This window comes from Panthera leo, chromosome A1 (assembly GCF_018350215.1).
Source record: "Panthera leo isolate Ple1 chromosome A1, P.leo_Ple1_pat1.1, whole genome shotgun sequence".
NCBI classification, from domain to species: Eukaryota; Metazoa; Chordata; class Mammalia; order Carnivora; family Felidae; genus Panthera; species Panthera leo.
Genome location: NC_056679.1, coordinates 172,011,712 through 172,029,599, shown reverse-complemented (window position 1 = coordinate 172,029,599; position 17,888 = coordinate 172,011,712). Strand labels below are relative to the sequence as shown.

General features: G+C 38.5%; 1 protein-coding gene across 1 annotated transcript in view; it reads left to right on the top strand.

Moving 5' to 3' along the window:
• The window catches only part of REEP5 (receptor accessory protein 5), a 39,945-nt gene that overhangs the window by 10,338 nt on the left and 11,719 nt on the right, over nucleotides 1–17,888 (top strand). Inside the window, exon 3 of the mRNA XM_042945284.1 lies at nucleotides 9,548–9,686. Within this exon, the coding sequence (XP_042801218.1) occupies nucleotides 9,548–9,686 (139 nt within the window). The remainder of the gene's footprint in view (nucleotides 1–9,547; nucleotides 9,687–17,888) is intronic.

Sequence of the window (17,888 nt, the reverse complement as noted above, 5' to 3'; positions counted from 1 at the left end):
GTAGAGCTTATCAGCCCCTCTCAGTCACATGACCACTATATTTATCCTGCAGCCTCCGAGAGTTATGCCAGGTGATCTGGTGAAGGGATCACTTACATGTCAGAGGTAACTCGAGGCTGCTATCTGCCTATCTTGATGTGGCCTTCTTTTGTCTAGGAAAGGTCAGTTTAGATCATTCTTGTCCAGGTTGTGAGGGTACTTGAGCCTAAGGTAAACTTGATGATACTATACTTGACATAGACATTACATTTATAGAACCATTCATTTTGTTGACAAAGGGTTGTTCCAGTAGGATTTGCATCTGCTGTTTTATTGCTTTAGGCATACATTTTTTTTAACTATCAAATAGTTTAGCACATTAAGCTTTTTTTTTCTTTTTTTTTTTTTCCTTCAAGCAGGGAAAGAATGATCTTTTATTTTTTTATTTTTTTTCAATATATGAAATTTATTGTCAAATTGGTTTCCATACAACACCCAGTAGCACATTAAGCTTTGAGTTATAAAACGTTAGCTAGTTTAGGTCCTAGAGATCAAGCTGCTGGGGCAAGAGCTACCTTTACAGATTTGGAAACTAAGGCCACAAACAAGTTACTGGACTTGGGTCATGGGTTTGTTGGGGCAAAGCCAGGGGTAGTCGTAGGGATGCCTGAATTCTCTGGCCTGCACACTTTAACATTCCTCATGTTTTATATTTGACTGTAACTGAATATTTCATTTTGCATTAAAAAACAAAATGGTGGGAAGTTGGTAAATAAGATCATTGTAATTAAACACCAAACTATTTGACGACTGAATGACTACTTTTGTTTTATTATTCAGTCTCCCTTGGAGATGTTTTATAGACTCATCTAAAATGTATTTGCCTGTGAATTTAGCCTATTTATGTATTTCATTAAGTCGGTCATTTTATATAGGAGAACAAACACCATATTAAAGAGTAAAGGAGTTTGATATATTTTCGTTGTTCTCGTATAGTAACCTTAGAAGATAGTTTCTACATATTTAGGATGCATACCTAGCTACCTATCATATCTTTTTTCTTTCTTTCTTTTTTTTTTTTTCGAATAGGGGAGGAAGGCTGGCTTGATATAAATCGTAATAAGCAAATGGAGTTTTTCATATGTTCTGTTTTCTTCCATTAGTTTCTCTAGCTCTGTACAGGAGCCTCTCTCTTGCTTTGAGAGCACAACTACTCTGCAGTGGAAAACAAGTAACTCTGAGTGCCCATGGCTTCTTACCTTCTTTTCTTCCATGAAGAAGAAAAATGTTTTTATTAGCATGGAAACAAACTAGTGTTTATGTCTTAAAATACGTAATTTTTTCCTTCTAATTTGATGCACTGTATGTGTCAAATAAGATTTGCAGTGGCATTCTCCTCAACCAAGGTAATAAGAAATTAGTAAACCTTTTTGAGCTCTCAGGAGTTCCTAAATCACACTCTCTGATAAATTAACACAGCAGAAGTAGTCTCATGCATAGTGGGTGCTGTGTATGGTCACGTTATATGTTTGCCGTATCAAAAAGGATTATAAACATTATGGTCTGTATTCTTCATACTTAGGCTTCAAATAATCTACCTTGAACTTGGGAATATTTGCTATTAAATAAAATTTACCACATTAGAGATAAAACAAACCAAGTGGAATCGAGGCAGATTTCTTTCTGTTCTTTACCAACAGCATATCTCAAGGCTGTTTATTATTATAGGTTGTTTTATTAACTGTTTTTTTTTTTTTTGATTCACTGTCAGTCTGGTGATATAATTGACTCATGAAAATTAAACTTCCATGGATGGATACAATTGGTTTTAGTAGTAAAGCCAGTGCTTTGAAGAAATATATTATTTAATTTTATGTCATTTGGCTAATCTGAATTGTAGTGGCCAAGTTACATATGAACCATGTACCATTCAGGTGGTGTATACCTGAATTTCTTTGGTGTGAGTGATCAGAAGCATATGTATATAGACCTGATAATTACTAGCTGTATTAACTCTTGGGCAAATCAGATTAACTTTCATAAAGGTCAATTTTCTTGAGTAAAAGGGGTGGATAGTATATGTCAAACACTTGGCACAGAATCTAGCATTCAGTAAGTGCTTAATTAAGGGTGGTTACTTTTACTAATCTACAAAGAGGAAAACTAATCATTGTTGTGATGAACTCTAGGTCATTGAGCTTTTAAATGATTAAGGAAAGACCTCCTTTCATTAATTTTCATTAATTTTTTCCACTTAACTTTTTTGGGCCCTTAAGACATTATTATTCCAAGAGCAAAAAAGTACAATAAGAGTTTGTTCTTCCAGGTTTGTAAATATGTGGTATGGCTGATGGTTTTCTTCTGTTATGGTACAGTGGTGTGCATGTTCCTAAGCACTGGGTGTCATTTTAACAATTTTAAAATCTTAAATCCCATTTTTTACTTTTTGTTTCTGTTAAGATTTCCAGTTTCCCATAACTCTGCCTCCATAACCCTCCTTCATAAGACCCTTCCCCAATCACACATATGCTCCTTAATTAGCAGGGGAACTATTTTTTGACTGTTGGCTTTTGGTCCTTGAGTCTGTTTTGGCCCCAAGGGCTTTAATTACAATGTCAGTTGCATTGTTGGTGCTCAGTATATATACTTGCATCTGAATGAATCTGTCACTGATTTTCTGTGGTGGATTACCATATGGGGCAGGGAATATCTTAGGTTCTCTGAATAATGACTCAGATTTGGAGGGAGAGAATACTGGTAGCCCAAGATTACCTCTGTGCAAACTTTGTTTTCTTTACACGTTTCTCTTTCTCTCTCTCTTTTTTTTGAGAGAGAGAAAGAGAGAGAGGGCACAAGTGAGCAAGAGGCAGAAAGAGAGAGAATCCCAGGAGGGGTGATGTGAGACTCGAACTCATGAACCGTGAGATCATGACCTGAGCCGAAGTCAGATGCTTGACTGAGCCACCCAGGCACCCTCTTTACACATGTTTAATGCTATCCTTTCACTATGCTTCATTCCTGCCCTTGCTTTTAGAAAACAGCAATAAAGGTGTAAACAAACTAATGGGACGTGGAAGGGTGAAGGCAGCCGGTACCAGTCACTGGAGGAGCCCAGTGGTCTGGCCAGTGGGTTCTGTGCATATCAGTACCAATCTAATACCAATGTAAAGAATTTTGGCCCATGAACCTTCACACCATGGGCCTGAAAAATGTTTTCACCAGTGTCTGAGTTTGTTCCCATTGACCTGCCAATGGGATTTGGGGATTTCAGCTCTTTACTCTCTATAGCATTGGGATTTGGAGAGTGAAGTGTAATTAAAATCCATGGGTAATTCTCTAATCTCCTTTTAGCCTTATTAACAATGCTGTTAACCCTCTACCAGCTGTACTTAGCCAGAAGGACTAAGCTTTTTTTACTCTCTTGCCTCCCAATAATAATAATAATATTAAATTATTACCACATTATAAGTACTATCTATTAAGGTTATATTTAATGAGAACTTACTTGGTTCAAGTCACTGATTCTAAGTGCTTTGCATGTAATCATTTAATCTTCATAACAGCATCATCAGGTTTATCATTCCTTCTTGACAAATGAGGAAACTAAGGCCCAGAATAATTTGCTCAAGGTCATGTGCCTAGTAAGTGCTGGAACTGGGATACAAGGTGCATGCCAAGGGTGGTGAAGTGATGCAAAGCCAGATGAGCATTGGGAAGGAATGGAGGGAAAAGCCAGGCTATTCCATCATCCAGAGTAATTAATAATTTTTCAAAATGTTGATATATTTTGAGAGACAGAAAGCATATGCACATGCGCAAGCAGAGGAGGAACAGAGAAAGAGGGAGAGAGAATCCCAAGCAGGCTCTGTGTTGTCAGTGGCAGAGCCTGACATGGGGCTCGAAATCATGACCTGAGCTGAAATCACAAGTCAGATGCTTAACCAACTGAGCCCCAGGCACCCTGTAATTAATAAATTTTTGATAGTTTGCTTTTTTGAAATAGAAAATTAGAATGAGTCCATTCCATGTGTTGGACTACAGGACTCTCTTCTGATCACTGTTAGAGAAGTTTGTAAGAAAACCATGAGCTGTTTCCTCAAGAGAGAAATTAAATGAATATGCCTGATGTTCACTTCAGTGTTTAACAAAGCCCTAAAGAGACAGTTAGTCCCATAGGAGGAAGTAGTTATAGAAAGCCTGGTGTTTATTTTTCTCTCCCACATAGAAATATTTTTCCTTTCTCTTGTTATAAAAATATTGTACAGGCTCATTACAAAGACCTTAAAAAAGTGAAATTCTGCAGTCCCAATGCCCAGGATTAACTTTACACAATTTGAAATCTATGCTTCTGGATACCATTCTTGGTCTGTAAACACATAGAAATAGATGTCCATGTCTCTTTCTTTTTCAAAACACAAAGTTATCTACTTTTTACATTCAACATTGTAGCTTGGACATCTTTCTTTGTTAATATCCTTTTTAAAGACTTCAGAATATTTCATTGTATGGATATACCAAAATGTATTTACACAGCCCATTGCTGCCCTTAAAAAACCTGTAGACACATACTTCATAATATTTTATTTTCATTGAAATTACTTTAATATCAGTCTTTTCTCTTTGAACTTCATATGTTGGTCTATATAATATAGAACATGAACAGTTTGTCTCTAAGACAGCTTCTAACTCAACATTCTACAATTTCTAATTCTGCTCTGTGAATTTTTAGAACTGCTAACCCCTCCCATGTATAGTATTGACAGCCATCTTCTGGACCTTAGCCCTGTTTCTCCTGCTCACCCAGGCCTCATTTCTTTTTTGCCCCTTGCTTGAGGTAGACCAAGCTCTGCCCCCGGAACATGGTAGGTGGCTGAGGAGAGAGAGAACAAAGAAGCCATAGAACCAAGCCCAAGTGACCAGGCTTTGGATCAGTGGTGAGAATATGGCAGTGAGTCTGCAGAGAGCAATCTAAGACCATGGTGTCTGTCTTTTGTGAATGTGTAGTTCCAAACCCAGGTTTAGTGTCTGTGGTATGGCTAACATAGCTCACTTAAGGGCAAGGGCACATTGAGAATAAATAAGACAATGGCCCAGGCCTGTGGGGAGAGTGGTTGGAATTGTTGCCAGCTGTCTTTGGGATAGTTCCAGAACTCCTCTGGGGTTTAGCTAGAGATCGAAAAGCCCCGGGGGAGGTTGATATTCTAGCCAACGTAATAGAGAACTTTTAGATTGGTTCTTAAAATTTTAGCAAAAGAGTTTTGTTTAGGAGATGTTTTTATCTTGAATTCTTTTACAAGTTTGAGAATGCTCAGGTGAGCGTTCTACATTATCTTAGAGTGACTCATCCTAATTGTAGCAGAGATATCATTCAGTTTGCCTTCTCTAACTTTTCTTCTCTCCTGGCCTCTTGTTTGTTGCGGGAAAGGGGTAACCTACCCTTTGGCTACAAATCCATCATTTGGGTTTTCTTTCCTGGAAAAGATATGCAGAGGTGGTGCTGAGACTGAAACTTTGACCAATAGTTCTGAAACTTGGCTCAGCCTTAGGATCACCTGCACAACTTTCTAAAGCTTAAAGCTCTACATGCCAGAGTCTGAATCACTAGGTCTGAAAAGAACCCAGGTGTGTATGTTTAGCTAGTTCTGTAGGTGGTTATGGATCATCATCTAAGTTTGAGAAACAGTGGACTAGGGCACCAACTCAGAACATGTCCTGTTCACTTCTGATAGCCTCCCTTCCCTCCCCACCTCTGCCTGTCCCCCCTCAGGTAAGCAGGTTGGAGGGTGGAAGGGTTCTCTAAGGATCTGGGCCTTGAGACTGACTTCTCTTATTTGTCTTCTGTGACCAATTTACCCTTTTTGGGTCTTGGTTTTCTTCAGCACAAGACTAGATCATTCTGGTCCCTTCCAAAAGAAATATTATGAACTCTTTTTGTATTTATAGTAATGCAGTAAATATTTATTAAATGCCTACTTGGTACCAGACGTTTTGCTAAGTGTTATGCAGCCTGGTGGTGAGTTGTTCTAAATAGGGAAACAGACTGGGATAGTGAAATAGGCACGGGCTTTGTTGGAGTTAATCTTGGGTGTAAATCCAACCTCTGCTACTTGTTCAATTTCTTTTTAAAGTAAGCTCTCCACCCAATATGGGGCTTGAACTCATGAACCCGAGATCAAGAGTCGCACACTCTACTGAGTGAGACAGCCAGGTGCCCCCAGTCTCTGCTGCTTGTAGCTAGGAGCCCTGCACATGTTGTTTTTCTTCCTTAAGCCCCAGTATTTCCTGAAAATAACAATCCTTACATCATAGGGCTATTATGAAATTAAAATAACTCTTAGGTAGAACACTATGAGGCATTGATGAAAGTAATTGAAGAGGACATAGATGGAAAGATATAACACACTTATGGAGTGAAAACATTAATATTGTTAAAATGTCCATACTACTCAAGGCAATCTGCAGATTCCATGTAATCCCTATCAAAATAGCAGTAGCACTTTTCACAGAACTAGAACAAATAATCTTAACATTTGTACGGAATCGTAAAAGACCCTGAATGGCAAAAGCAATCTCGAGAAAGAACAAAGCTGCAGGTATCACAATGCCAGACTTCAAGATCGATTACAAAGCCACAGTAAACAGTATGATACTGGCACATAAACAGACACACAGATCAATGGAACAGTATAGAGAGCCCAGAAATTAGCTCATGCTTTCATGGTCAATAATGCTTATATGGTTAATCTACAATAAAGGAGGCAAGAACATGAGGTGGGGAAAAGATATTCTTGTCAGTAAATGATGTTGGGGAGGAAAATTATTAGGTTCCTACCTCTTCCCATTCTTTAGCTGTGCCATTTTGGCTAGAATGGAAGGGTGTAGAGTGCTTAAGATTTTTGAATTCCTGTGTTGCCTGATAAGTTGCTACATCCTCATTCTGATATACTGTGTTGAAATATGATTCAGTAGAAGTACAAGGCTGTGGAGTGTATTGTTGAATAGTCACCTATGTCCATGCACTCGGACAAGGAAGTATATAAGTAAATAGCACTCAGGAAATGCGAGTTTTGAGCTCTTCTCTACTCTTCCCATAACTAGATTGGAGTGCTTCACCATTTTGATTCTAAGGTTCCACACCTATGGACTGTCACTTATGTTCTTTCTTATTGTGACTAGTTTATTTTACTTATTTTGAGAGGGGGGGGGGGGGAACACATGTGCCAGCAGGAAGGGGGAGCAGAGTGGGAGAGGGAGAGAGAGAAATCAAGCAGACTCCATGCTGTTAGCCCAGAGCCCGATGTAGGGCTCTATCCCATGAACCGTGAGAGCTTGACCTGAGATGAAATCAAGAATTGGACACTTAACCGACTCAACCACCAAGGTGCCCTTATGGTATTTTAAATTAAAACAGTAATTAAATGCTTCAATTATCTGAGAAATTCTATTAAAAATCTCTTCAGCTTAATAAGACTCTGGTTTTGTCCTGACCTCTTTCATGTGCCTTGGTTTTCTACAAAGTTGTGATCAACCTGTGTGTTGTTTGGAGCTCTTTTCTTCCTGCTTTCGATGTTACTACGTAGTTTTCCAAGTGTATTAACATGGAAGCCTTTGAATGCCTAGTGTTTATAAGTTATGGAAATTAACTATTTAAAAATTTATTCCTTGAAGCACAGAACTTGAACTGTTTGGGGTGGTTTTTCTGGTTTTGAATCTGTGGACCTTGACTAACCTCTTAAAAACAATGACATAGAATGGAATTGAAAATACCAGAATGTTTCCATGAAATGTATATTTCAGTTTATATTTATGTGTGGATACATTTGTTTACTGGATGTTTGTTTACTACATAGTCATGAATTGCTTTGGTTTCCAAAATGAATACCTTAAGTGAAATATAACTCCATATCCCCTCTGCCCAGGAGTGACATCTAAGAAACAAATCTTTATCAAACTAATAACTAATAACTTAAAAGATCCACTTAAATAGAAATGGATAGGAAAATGGCCTTATGTGTAAAGGGGATACCACTGTTAGTTCTTTGGTTAATGTGCTTGCCCACGCTTTTCCTTTGGCCTTTTGTTACATTTGCCAGCTTCTATCTGAGGAAAGCTGGAACACAGACATAGTCCACAAGTTACAAGCCATTATTTTATAATCTGCTCTCATAAATTAATTTTATGATTCTTTTGTGTAAGTTGAAAAACTTTTGCGTTGTCTTGGCTTGCAGAGAGGTATTGATTTTATCTCTTCTTCCTCTTCTCTTCCTCATGTCATTAGCACTCATCTCAGTCAGCTAGAACTTTCCCGTCTTTGGTTGTTTTCTTACAACACCCAGGCATACAGGCGGACCTCAAGCCCACAGCTGCTTCTCATCACTTCAGAGGCTTTCTTAGAGAATGACTCAGCATGATTCAGCAGTCTAACGGTCCCTTTGGGGAACCCATCTTACCAAGTATTTTCAGCAGTTAGCCCATCTCATAAGCTAACAATATTATTCATAGACCTTCGAGTTTCCTGTGTTAGTCCAGCTCAGTTCTGATAAGTGTCCAGACATGTGTTAGGATAGGATTAAAAAATTAAGGAATTCAGCTTTAGAATGAAGAGATTCCCAGGCATGAAAGAAATTTCTGTGATTCAGAAGTAAAAGATTAATTAATTAAATGTTTATTTATTTTGAGAGAGAGAGTGAGAGAGAGTCTTAAGCAGGCTCCACTCATCCAGGTGCCCCAGAAGTAACAGATTATTTTAAACTTATTTCCATTCATTTGCAGAATGAAATTTGTTTAAGCAGTAGCTGGTACTGAGAAAGTCATGTTATTAACTGATGAGGGAAGGAAAGGCTACAGCCAAAAGATCACACAATGATAGAACCAAATGGACACCATGATACTTGTTTTCACCTGTTTGTTATGAAGTTATGTTACAGACTTTGGGCAGTATCTGACCTATGTCCCAGAAGTTCCTTTGTGGAAGTTTCTACTTACCCATAATATAGCTCAGTTATTAAAAGTACATAAAAACTAAGTTACCATGAGAGAATTCTTTTTTTTTTTTTTAATGATTTTATTTTTAAATAATCTCTGTACCCAACATGGGACTCAGACTTACAACCTTGAGATCAAGAGTCACATACTCCACCGACCGACTGAGCCAGCCAGGCTCCCTGCCATAAGAGAATTCTTTTTCTTTTCTTTCTCTTTTTTCTTTTTTTTCTTTTTTTTTTTTTTTTTTTTTAAGAATCCTTGATAAAGCTCTGGAGGCAGGCCTGCACTTGGGAGTTCCCAGTCATTGGTGATATCTCCTGGTGCCTGGTTAAGACAGAGTGGAAATCCAGGGGACAGCTAGTGCTGGTTTCTCTGGTGACAAGAAGACTGGTAACAGGTAGTCACAATGGCTTGTTATTTCCAGATTGCTTCTTACGTTGTATTCTTATCTCCATGACAAGGTGCATACATTTGCCTGAGTTTCCTACCTGGTATGGGAGGGCAGGCTGTCAAAGTCTGCTGTTCGAAAGTGTTTCATTGAGATCACACTACATGATGTACTTGCTTTTGTATTGCCTTTCAGGATTAAAGCCATAGAGAGTCCCAACAAAGAAGATGATACCCAGTGGCTGACCTATTGGGTAGTGTATGGTGTGTTCAGCATTGCTGAATTCTTCTCTGACCTCTTCCTGTCATGGGTCCCCTTCTACTACATGCTGAAGGTATGTTGGATTTTTGTGAACTTCTCTGTTTCCTTCCATCTATGTATTTGCTTTGTGCCCTACCACTAAAATAAATTCCATCTTAGGACCTATATAACAGGAACAGATGCTTGAGTGTTGGACATCTGTGGCTCTGCCTCAGATTATAAATAGGAAAACAGAATTCGACACACCTCCCTTATTTTGTATACTGTCTTGGAAACAGCCAAAGCAATTGTGTATTCAAGATGTGTTTGGTAATAAAAGATGGAAATACTGTGACCTAGCACAAGCATTGTTGTTAGTTTACCAAGATCCTCCCTTCAGGCAGTGTTACCTAGGTTTGATGCAGAAGCACTGCACACTTTGGCAGGCCATTGATTATTTACAGTGGTGTGTGGGAGTCTTTTTCTTTCTTTCTTTCTTTCTTTCTTTCTTTCTTTCTTTCTTTCTCTTTTTTTTTTTAAGTTTATGTATCGATTTTGAGAGAGAGTGTGAGCAGGGGTGGGGCAGAGAGAGAGGGGGAGACAGAATCCCAAGCAGGCTCTGTTCTGTCAGCAGACAACCCGACTCAGGGCTCGATCTCACTAACCGTGAGATCGTGACCTGAGCTAAGATCAAGAGTCCGACGCTTAACTGACTGAGCCACCCAGGCACCCTAGGAGTCATTAGAAGAAAAAAAAACACCTTATTTCTTATATAGGTTTGGAGAATGAAGATGTGAAGTGGGCTCTCTGAGGAAGTCATTTTGATAACTTTGACAGGTGCAATGGTCAGGGATCAGCCCTGCCACAGCTCGTGTTTGGTAGAAATCTAGCCGTGGTCACCACCATGTGAGGACAAGGATTAGGAAGTTGAAACTCATTCCTAATGGGACCTGTATTGATTCTGACTGAGAATGAAAAAGTTAACATCTTTTAATAGATAGAGTGGTTCTTTCTTTCTAGATAGGACAAACTGTCTTCAGTTGGTTCCTTGAGTGTCTTCCGTGGAAGAGACCTGCTTCCCATTAGTTGCATAGAATGTAGATGGTACCTCAGGCTCATGGGGCCAGACTTCCCAAGCTGTAGAGAGTGGGGATTCCAGCCCTTATGAATTCTGAGTTCTCATCTTTCCCTTCATACTCTTAAGTATTCATTTTTTTAAAAGTCACCCGTGAAATGAAGACTCAAATACTTCTGTAAGATTTTTCAAGAAAAACAGCAAACCCTGCTGCCTATACTGCATTCCTTAAAAGCAACCATTATCCCTACATTTATGGCAGATTATTTTGTCATTTACCTCTGTGTTTCTAAATAACATTCTTGTTTAGCCACCTTTTAATTTTTCTATTTGACGGATTAGCTCTTGATTCCTACTGGTAGGATTTGGTTCCCTTTCCTGGCTTGTCCCTGACATACACATGCAGTCCTCCTGTGTCCCCATCTTCCTCAGGTGTTTGTATCATAATTTTGGTTAGATACACATTCACCACTTACATTATTGTGACTTTGTAAATATGATTTAGTTATACCATGTAGTGTACATATCATGTACATGTAGTGTTCTTGCTGCTTTTTATTTTCCCTGGAACTAATCATCGTTTTCTTATTTACATATTCAGACCTATTTCGAGGGTCCTTGTTAGTTCAATTTGTTTTACTGTTTCTACATTTCTGTTTACTTTCTTTTAAATTTTTTGTCTAAAGAAATTTAGATAAAGGAAATTAGATGCAGGAAGCTCTCATTCTTTGGTTTCCCTCACCCCACCTACCAACATGTTGATGTTGTCTTCATTTTTAATTCTGGGCAGTTATGGATACGTTTTTGCTTTATCTCTGGCCTTAGCTGTTTTTACAATCTATAGATGTTTTCTTGTGTAAATAATGTATTTATTCATAGATACATATTTTTCAATCTTCCCTTCCAGTTTTGAAGTTTACTCCATTCTGTTATATATGCCACACAGCGTATTCTTTATTTCAACTATTTTTTGTATCTAATGATTTTGCTTGTCTCTTTCCTATATTTTCTCATTCTTGTTTCTTATTGCTCTGTTTCGTCTGACATAGTTAGCAATTTAGCTTAAGTCTTGGTTAGTTCTAATATTTCTATTGCTGATAGAATTTGGTAGTTGATCGTGTTGTCTTTCTTTTTGAAATGGTTGTGCTTTTCAAATCTCCTGTTATTTTGGCCTGTAAGCTCCTTTTCCTCTAACAGTATCAGCTGTTCTGTTAGGCACTGGGATGGAGGAAGACCACATGCCAGTCCATGCTGGTCCCAGGAAGCTGTGGGTAGGGGTGGATGAGTCCTAGGGTAGGGAGTCCCAGCCAGCAGAGGAACTGTGGTTCATAACCCTTCTCCCACCACATAGCCCCTCAGGCCAAAGGAGCACCCTTTGCTCCCCCAGCAGCATTAGGAAGAGATGCTCAGAAGCTGTAACACACAGCTCAAGGGGACAGAGCAGGAGGGGATGGGGAGGAGCTGCCCTGCTACTTAGTTCCACTCATTTTCCTCAGTGCCTCACAAGGACAGGACTTCTATGCCAAAACCTCTGTTTTAGGGGCACCTGGGTGGCTCAGTTGGTTTAGCATCAGACTTCAGCTCAGGTCATGATCTCACGGTTCTTGAGTTCATTCTTGAGTTCGACCCCCATATCAGGCTCTGTGTGACAGCTCAGAGTCTGGAGCCTGCTTCGAATTCTGTGTCTCCCTCTCTCTCTGCACCTCCCCTGCTCCCACTCTCTTTCTTCTCCTTCTAAATATGGAAAAAAAAATTTTTTTTAAATGGGCAGGAGAGGGGCTCCCTGGGTGGCTCAGTTGGTTCAGCATCCAATTTCAGCCCCGGTCATTATCTTGTGGTTTAAAAGTTCGATCCCCCCATTGGGCTTGCTGCTGTCAGTGTGCGGCCCACTTCTGATCCTCTGTCCCTCTCTCTCTGCCCATCTCCACTCTCTCCCTCTCTTAAAAATAAATAAGTATATATACATATTAAAAAATGGGCAGGAGACCTGAATAGACATTTTTCCAAAGAAGACATACACATGGCCAACAGACACATGAAAGCATGTGTCTTTTCAGCATTACTTATCATCAGGGAAATGCAAATCAAAACCACAGTGAGATGTCACCTCACACCAGTCAGAATGGCTAGTGTCAAAAAGGCAAGAAGTAACAAGCATTGGCAAGGATATGGAGAAAAGGCAACCCTCATGTCCTGTTGGTGAGAATGTAAATTGGTGCAGCCACTGTGGAAAAGAGTATGGAAGTTCATCAAAAAATTAAAATTCTATACCATGTGATCCAGTAATTCTATTACTGGGTATTTACCCAAAGAAAATGAAAACACTAATTGAGAAAGCTATATACACCTCTGTGTTTTTTGCAGCATTATTTACAATAGCCAAGGTATGGAAACAATCTAAGTGTTGTCAATAAATGAACTAAATGAAATAAAGATGTGATGTGTACACACACACAATGGAATATTATTCAGCCATAAAAAAGAATGAGATCTTGCCATTCACAGCAACATGGATGGACCTAGAGGGTCCATAGCTGTAACTATGCTAAGAATAGTAAGTAAGAGAAAGATCCCATATGTGACTTGACTTATATGTAGAATTGAAAAAAATGAACAAACAAAAACCAGAAGCAGACTCATAAACACGGAGAACAAACTGGTGTTGCCAGGAAGGAGGAAGGTGAAGGGGCTTGACAGGTACAAACTTCCAGTTCTAAAATAAATAAGTCACACGGATGAAAGATACAGCACAGGGAATATAGTCAATAATATTGTAATAACTCTGAAGGTGACGGATGTAACTCTACTTGTGACGAGCATTGCATAGTGTATATAACTGTCAGATCACTGTGTTGTACACCTGGAATTAATATAATATTGTATGTCAACTATACTTCTATTAAAAAAAAAAAAGACTTGGAAAAAACTAGTACACCCATACAGTTAAATGGAATGAAATGATTCACATCTATAGAAATGTTTGCATAATTCATTAATTATAAAAAATTGGTAAACATTACATATAGTGGGACACCATTTATGGTAAAACAAAAAAAAAGAACTACATAGTTAAAAAATTTAAATGAAAACATGCTCATTATAATTTCTTAATTTTGAATAACGTTACCACAGAATGCCTTGTAAGATGGCTGAAGAATTTTCAAGCAATTTTTTTTTAAAAAGCCTGTGGTAGCAATTAAGATTTCAAAGGTTGCTGGATTTTCTGTGTGTTTTTGTTATTCAAAGATGTTTAGCATTTATATTTTTATAATCTTATTTGGATGTCACATATTTTAAACTACAAACAATTTTGAAGTCCTTCATAAGATCCATCTAATAGTAGTGACATCACAGTGCAGTCTCTAAAGGAAAGAGACTTGGCTTTGCCTTGGGCCCACCTGCTTGCTGCAGGGAACAGTATCCTGACAGCAGAGCCACTCACACCAGAAGCTGACCTCACACTTCGAAAACATGAGCAAGCCTGACTCCAGCCCGCTCCTGATCTCTTCTGCTAATGGAGGTCACACAAGGTAAAGAGAGGATCTGAAATACGAGATAATCACCAAATCATTTATAGTTGGTTTTGAAGTACATTACAAAAATTGCTTTGCAGCAAAATTTTCTTCCTTAATGGTAAAAGGAATGTGCATCCATTAGTAGTCTCAGGGCATCCATGAGAATTTACTGCATGTTCCAAATAGATAATATACTTGAGATTATTAAAAATGGATTATGCTGTCAATCAAAATACTTTCTTCTTGCTGTAGTACATTTTCTGAGTGGCTTCAGAGAACACACTGAGAAGAAGCCTCTGAATTGCAGAGTGGGTAGGAGAATATCCTGTGTTAAGGACTAGCATAGACCATATGCCATGTTACAATCACATGGTGATTGTGTGGAGTATGACGAAGAGATCCAAGTAAGGACATGTTTAATATTTATCTTTTGCAAAAAAATGATCTTTTGCAGAATTAATATTATTGGCATTTCCCCCCATTTTTCTAAAGCAGCCTATGATTGGAGAAAATAAGAGGAACCAATGATTAGGCATCAAAGATTAGTAGGAAAGATAGTATGTAATCTGTCGCACTAGAAATAGTGGACCGTGCCTGCTCAGAGCTTTGCTCTGAGGTCTGCCTTTACCAGGAGGTTTTAAAAATAAATACAAAAGCCTTTTTTCTCCCTCTGATTATAAAAGTAGTGTATTTTCATTTCTTTATTCAGAAGACATTTATTTAGGACTTCTGTGTGCCAGAATCTGTTCTAGGTAAGAAGGATTCTTTGGTGAATAAAACAAAGTCCCTGTTGTTGTATTGTTTATATTCATTTGTGTGTGTGTGTGGGGGGGACATGTTTTATATAAGGAGGAAAATAGCATTTGTAATCGCACCACCGGTCACATGTTAGTCTTCCTATTTTTTTAATGTGCAAGTATATTGGTCCAAGTACATAAAGACACACAGAACCATGTAAATATTATTGTTTTAACCATATATATATATATATATATATATATATATATATATATATATATGTAGATGGTTGAGACCACATTTTATACATGATTCTGTATCTAGCTTGTTTCAATTAACATAATACTAGGAGTATTTTCTCATGTTATTCAATATTCTTTGGTAAACTGTCTAATCCATTATTGATAGCAATGTACTAATTCCCCAAATAATAGACATTTAGGACATTTATCTCACTTTATCACATTTTAATGAGTGACACAATGAATAGCTTTGTATCTTCTCTTTACACTCATTTAGATCACTTTCTAGATTAGTTTTTTAAACAAAACTCTGGCGACTCTTAGTCCTGACTTAGACTGTCACCTGTACTACTGCACCTATGTTGGAAAGCAGAACATTTCTTAACTTCATAAGAGGCAAAGACCACAGGGAAGTCTTCCCCTTCACGTGTTCTTTTTTGAGCTTTTATTTGTGCATGCGGGGCAGTCTGTTTTAGCTTTCGCCTATCACTGTTCTTGTGGCTACATTGCAGAAGTTTCCCTATGGATTTTGTTTCTGATCAAGTGATTGTAGTGTATCAGCAGGTCGCTGATGTGTTGAAATGTGGGTGTTTTGTCTTTTTTGATATTAACTCAGTTCTGACCAGGCTGGTCCCAGAAACTGCATATAAAGTGTATCCCTACCTTGGAAATACCTCTTCTAGAAGAAAATTGGATGGCGACAGCCATTAGAACCACAGACAGAATTATCTGGCCTGCTGTAATCTGTAATTTAAGGATTTATCAAATGAGAGCTCATAGTGCCAGGAATTCAGCCAAAATAGCACAGACTCTGGACTGCAGGTAAGAGTGGGTTTGTGTTTGTTCGTGATTGTGCTGTCAGCGGGCACGGTGAGGATCTGTGTCGTTCAGGGTACTCCTGGGCTCTAGAATAGTTATGTAGGTTAAAGAAAGGGAGTTGTAAAAGCTGGTGACTGAATATAGCCATGAGAGTTGAACAGTAATTAACTTTATTTTTTAATACAAGAAAGCTATTTCATTTGAAAACTGGAAAACGCTAATGACATAGGTAGAGAGCAGTAATTATTTTACTGTCCCAAGATGATAGCTACAGTGCCCTGGAAAGAAAGGAGCAGACCAGAGTGAAGCCTGATCACATTGGAGAGGTATAAAAATATAGACACCTGGCTCTGGTTCTGCCTGGTAGTCTTGCCTTAATTCATTCAGAAAAGATGAATGAGTCAGCTTTTCTGGATTGCTGAGGGGCTGAGGTATTACTTGGGCAGATAATATTCCAGAGATTTACAACAACAGTAAAAACTGTAGGATTTGGTAATACCACTACCGTCTTGTATACTTTCTTCAAGTACATTAATCTGTGACTTTCCTAAAATCTTACAGAAGAGAAAATGGACTCTCAGAGAGGTTGTTTATGACCTTCCCTAAAGTCATAAAATAAAGTAGATACCAACTCTTTGATTCCTAATCCAGTGAGTTCTTTCCATTTCACCTTGATGCCTATACTTATGCTGAGGGTTTCTAGGTCTGCATCAATAGTAATCCATTCCTGAAAATTAGATACTCTACCTGGAAATACCAGCCAGGAGACTATTTCCTACAATTTTAAATGGTAAAAATTAAGATATATACATCTAAAACTCCATACCAGTTTCCTAAATATTAGTAAAACACCGCAAAATACCTCTATATAAGTAACAAATGTGTTAGGGTGTTAGATGCTAACACCAACACTTCTTGTTTTCCAAATTGTTGACATAGTTAGTAAAAAATTATCACTTAGTATGTAGTAGTACATGGCACCTCTAGGATACTCTGCATACCGTTGTTGTTGTTTTAGCTATTTATTTTGAGAGCGCATATGTGCAAGTAAGGGAGGAGCAGAGAGGGAGGGAGGGAGAGAATCCCAAGTAGGCTCCACACTCAGTGTGGAACTCGATGGGGGCCTCTGCATAGGGAATTCTAATTTACTGTCAAGAATGTAGTTTTTCCTTTTTCTCACACATCATTTTGTTTAAATTGTTGTGTTGTGTTTTGGGTATATATGTATTAACATTACCTATATAAACAATCAGTGGAAAACACTGTATGATGTTTGGATGTTACAAACCAGAAGTCTTCCACAAGGAAATGTTAAGTACAGAGATGGTCTATAGGGTCTGCCTGGCTCTAAGCAGAGGAAATGGAAGCTAAAGCCAGGGAAAAATGCAGTTACTTATTTCTGCATTTTGGGTTACTACAAATGGCAAATTATGAAATTTGCAATTAAGAAAATCAAGGTTTCTCTGGCAACATCTTCTTATAATTCATTAGGATAGCCAGCAAGCCCAGGAGGTGCTAGAGCAGAGTCTCTGAGAAAACTAGCAGGAAACATGAAACCACCCACACATACTGAGGTGCTGAGGGTATTTCAAGGAATTAGCTTCATTGAGAGGCCTGGACCTGTAGCAGAAGGTCTTACGATGCCATGTGTGTGTGAGGGCTTGGTGGAGTTTGGGTTGGTTGCACAGATGTGTGTGGTGAGACTAGGAGGTGGCTGGTCTGAATGTTTGCTCTTCCCCTTCCTTTTGCCGTGCTTTTCCCCCACTGCTTCTCTCTTAACATTCCATCTTTCTGCTGTTATGTTCAGTAAATGAGCTGTGGAGTCTGTCACACATCAGGGGTAGGAGGTTTGAGGGAGGACTGGCTTAAAATCATAACTTGGAGATTATGACAGGGAATTGCATTTG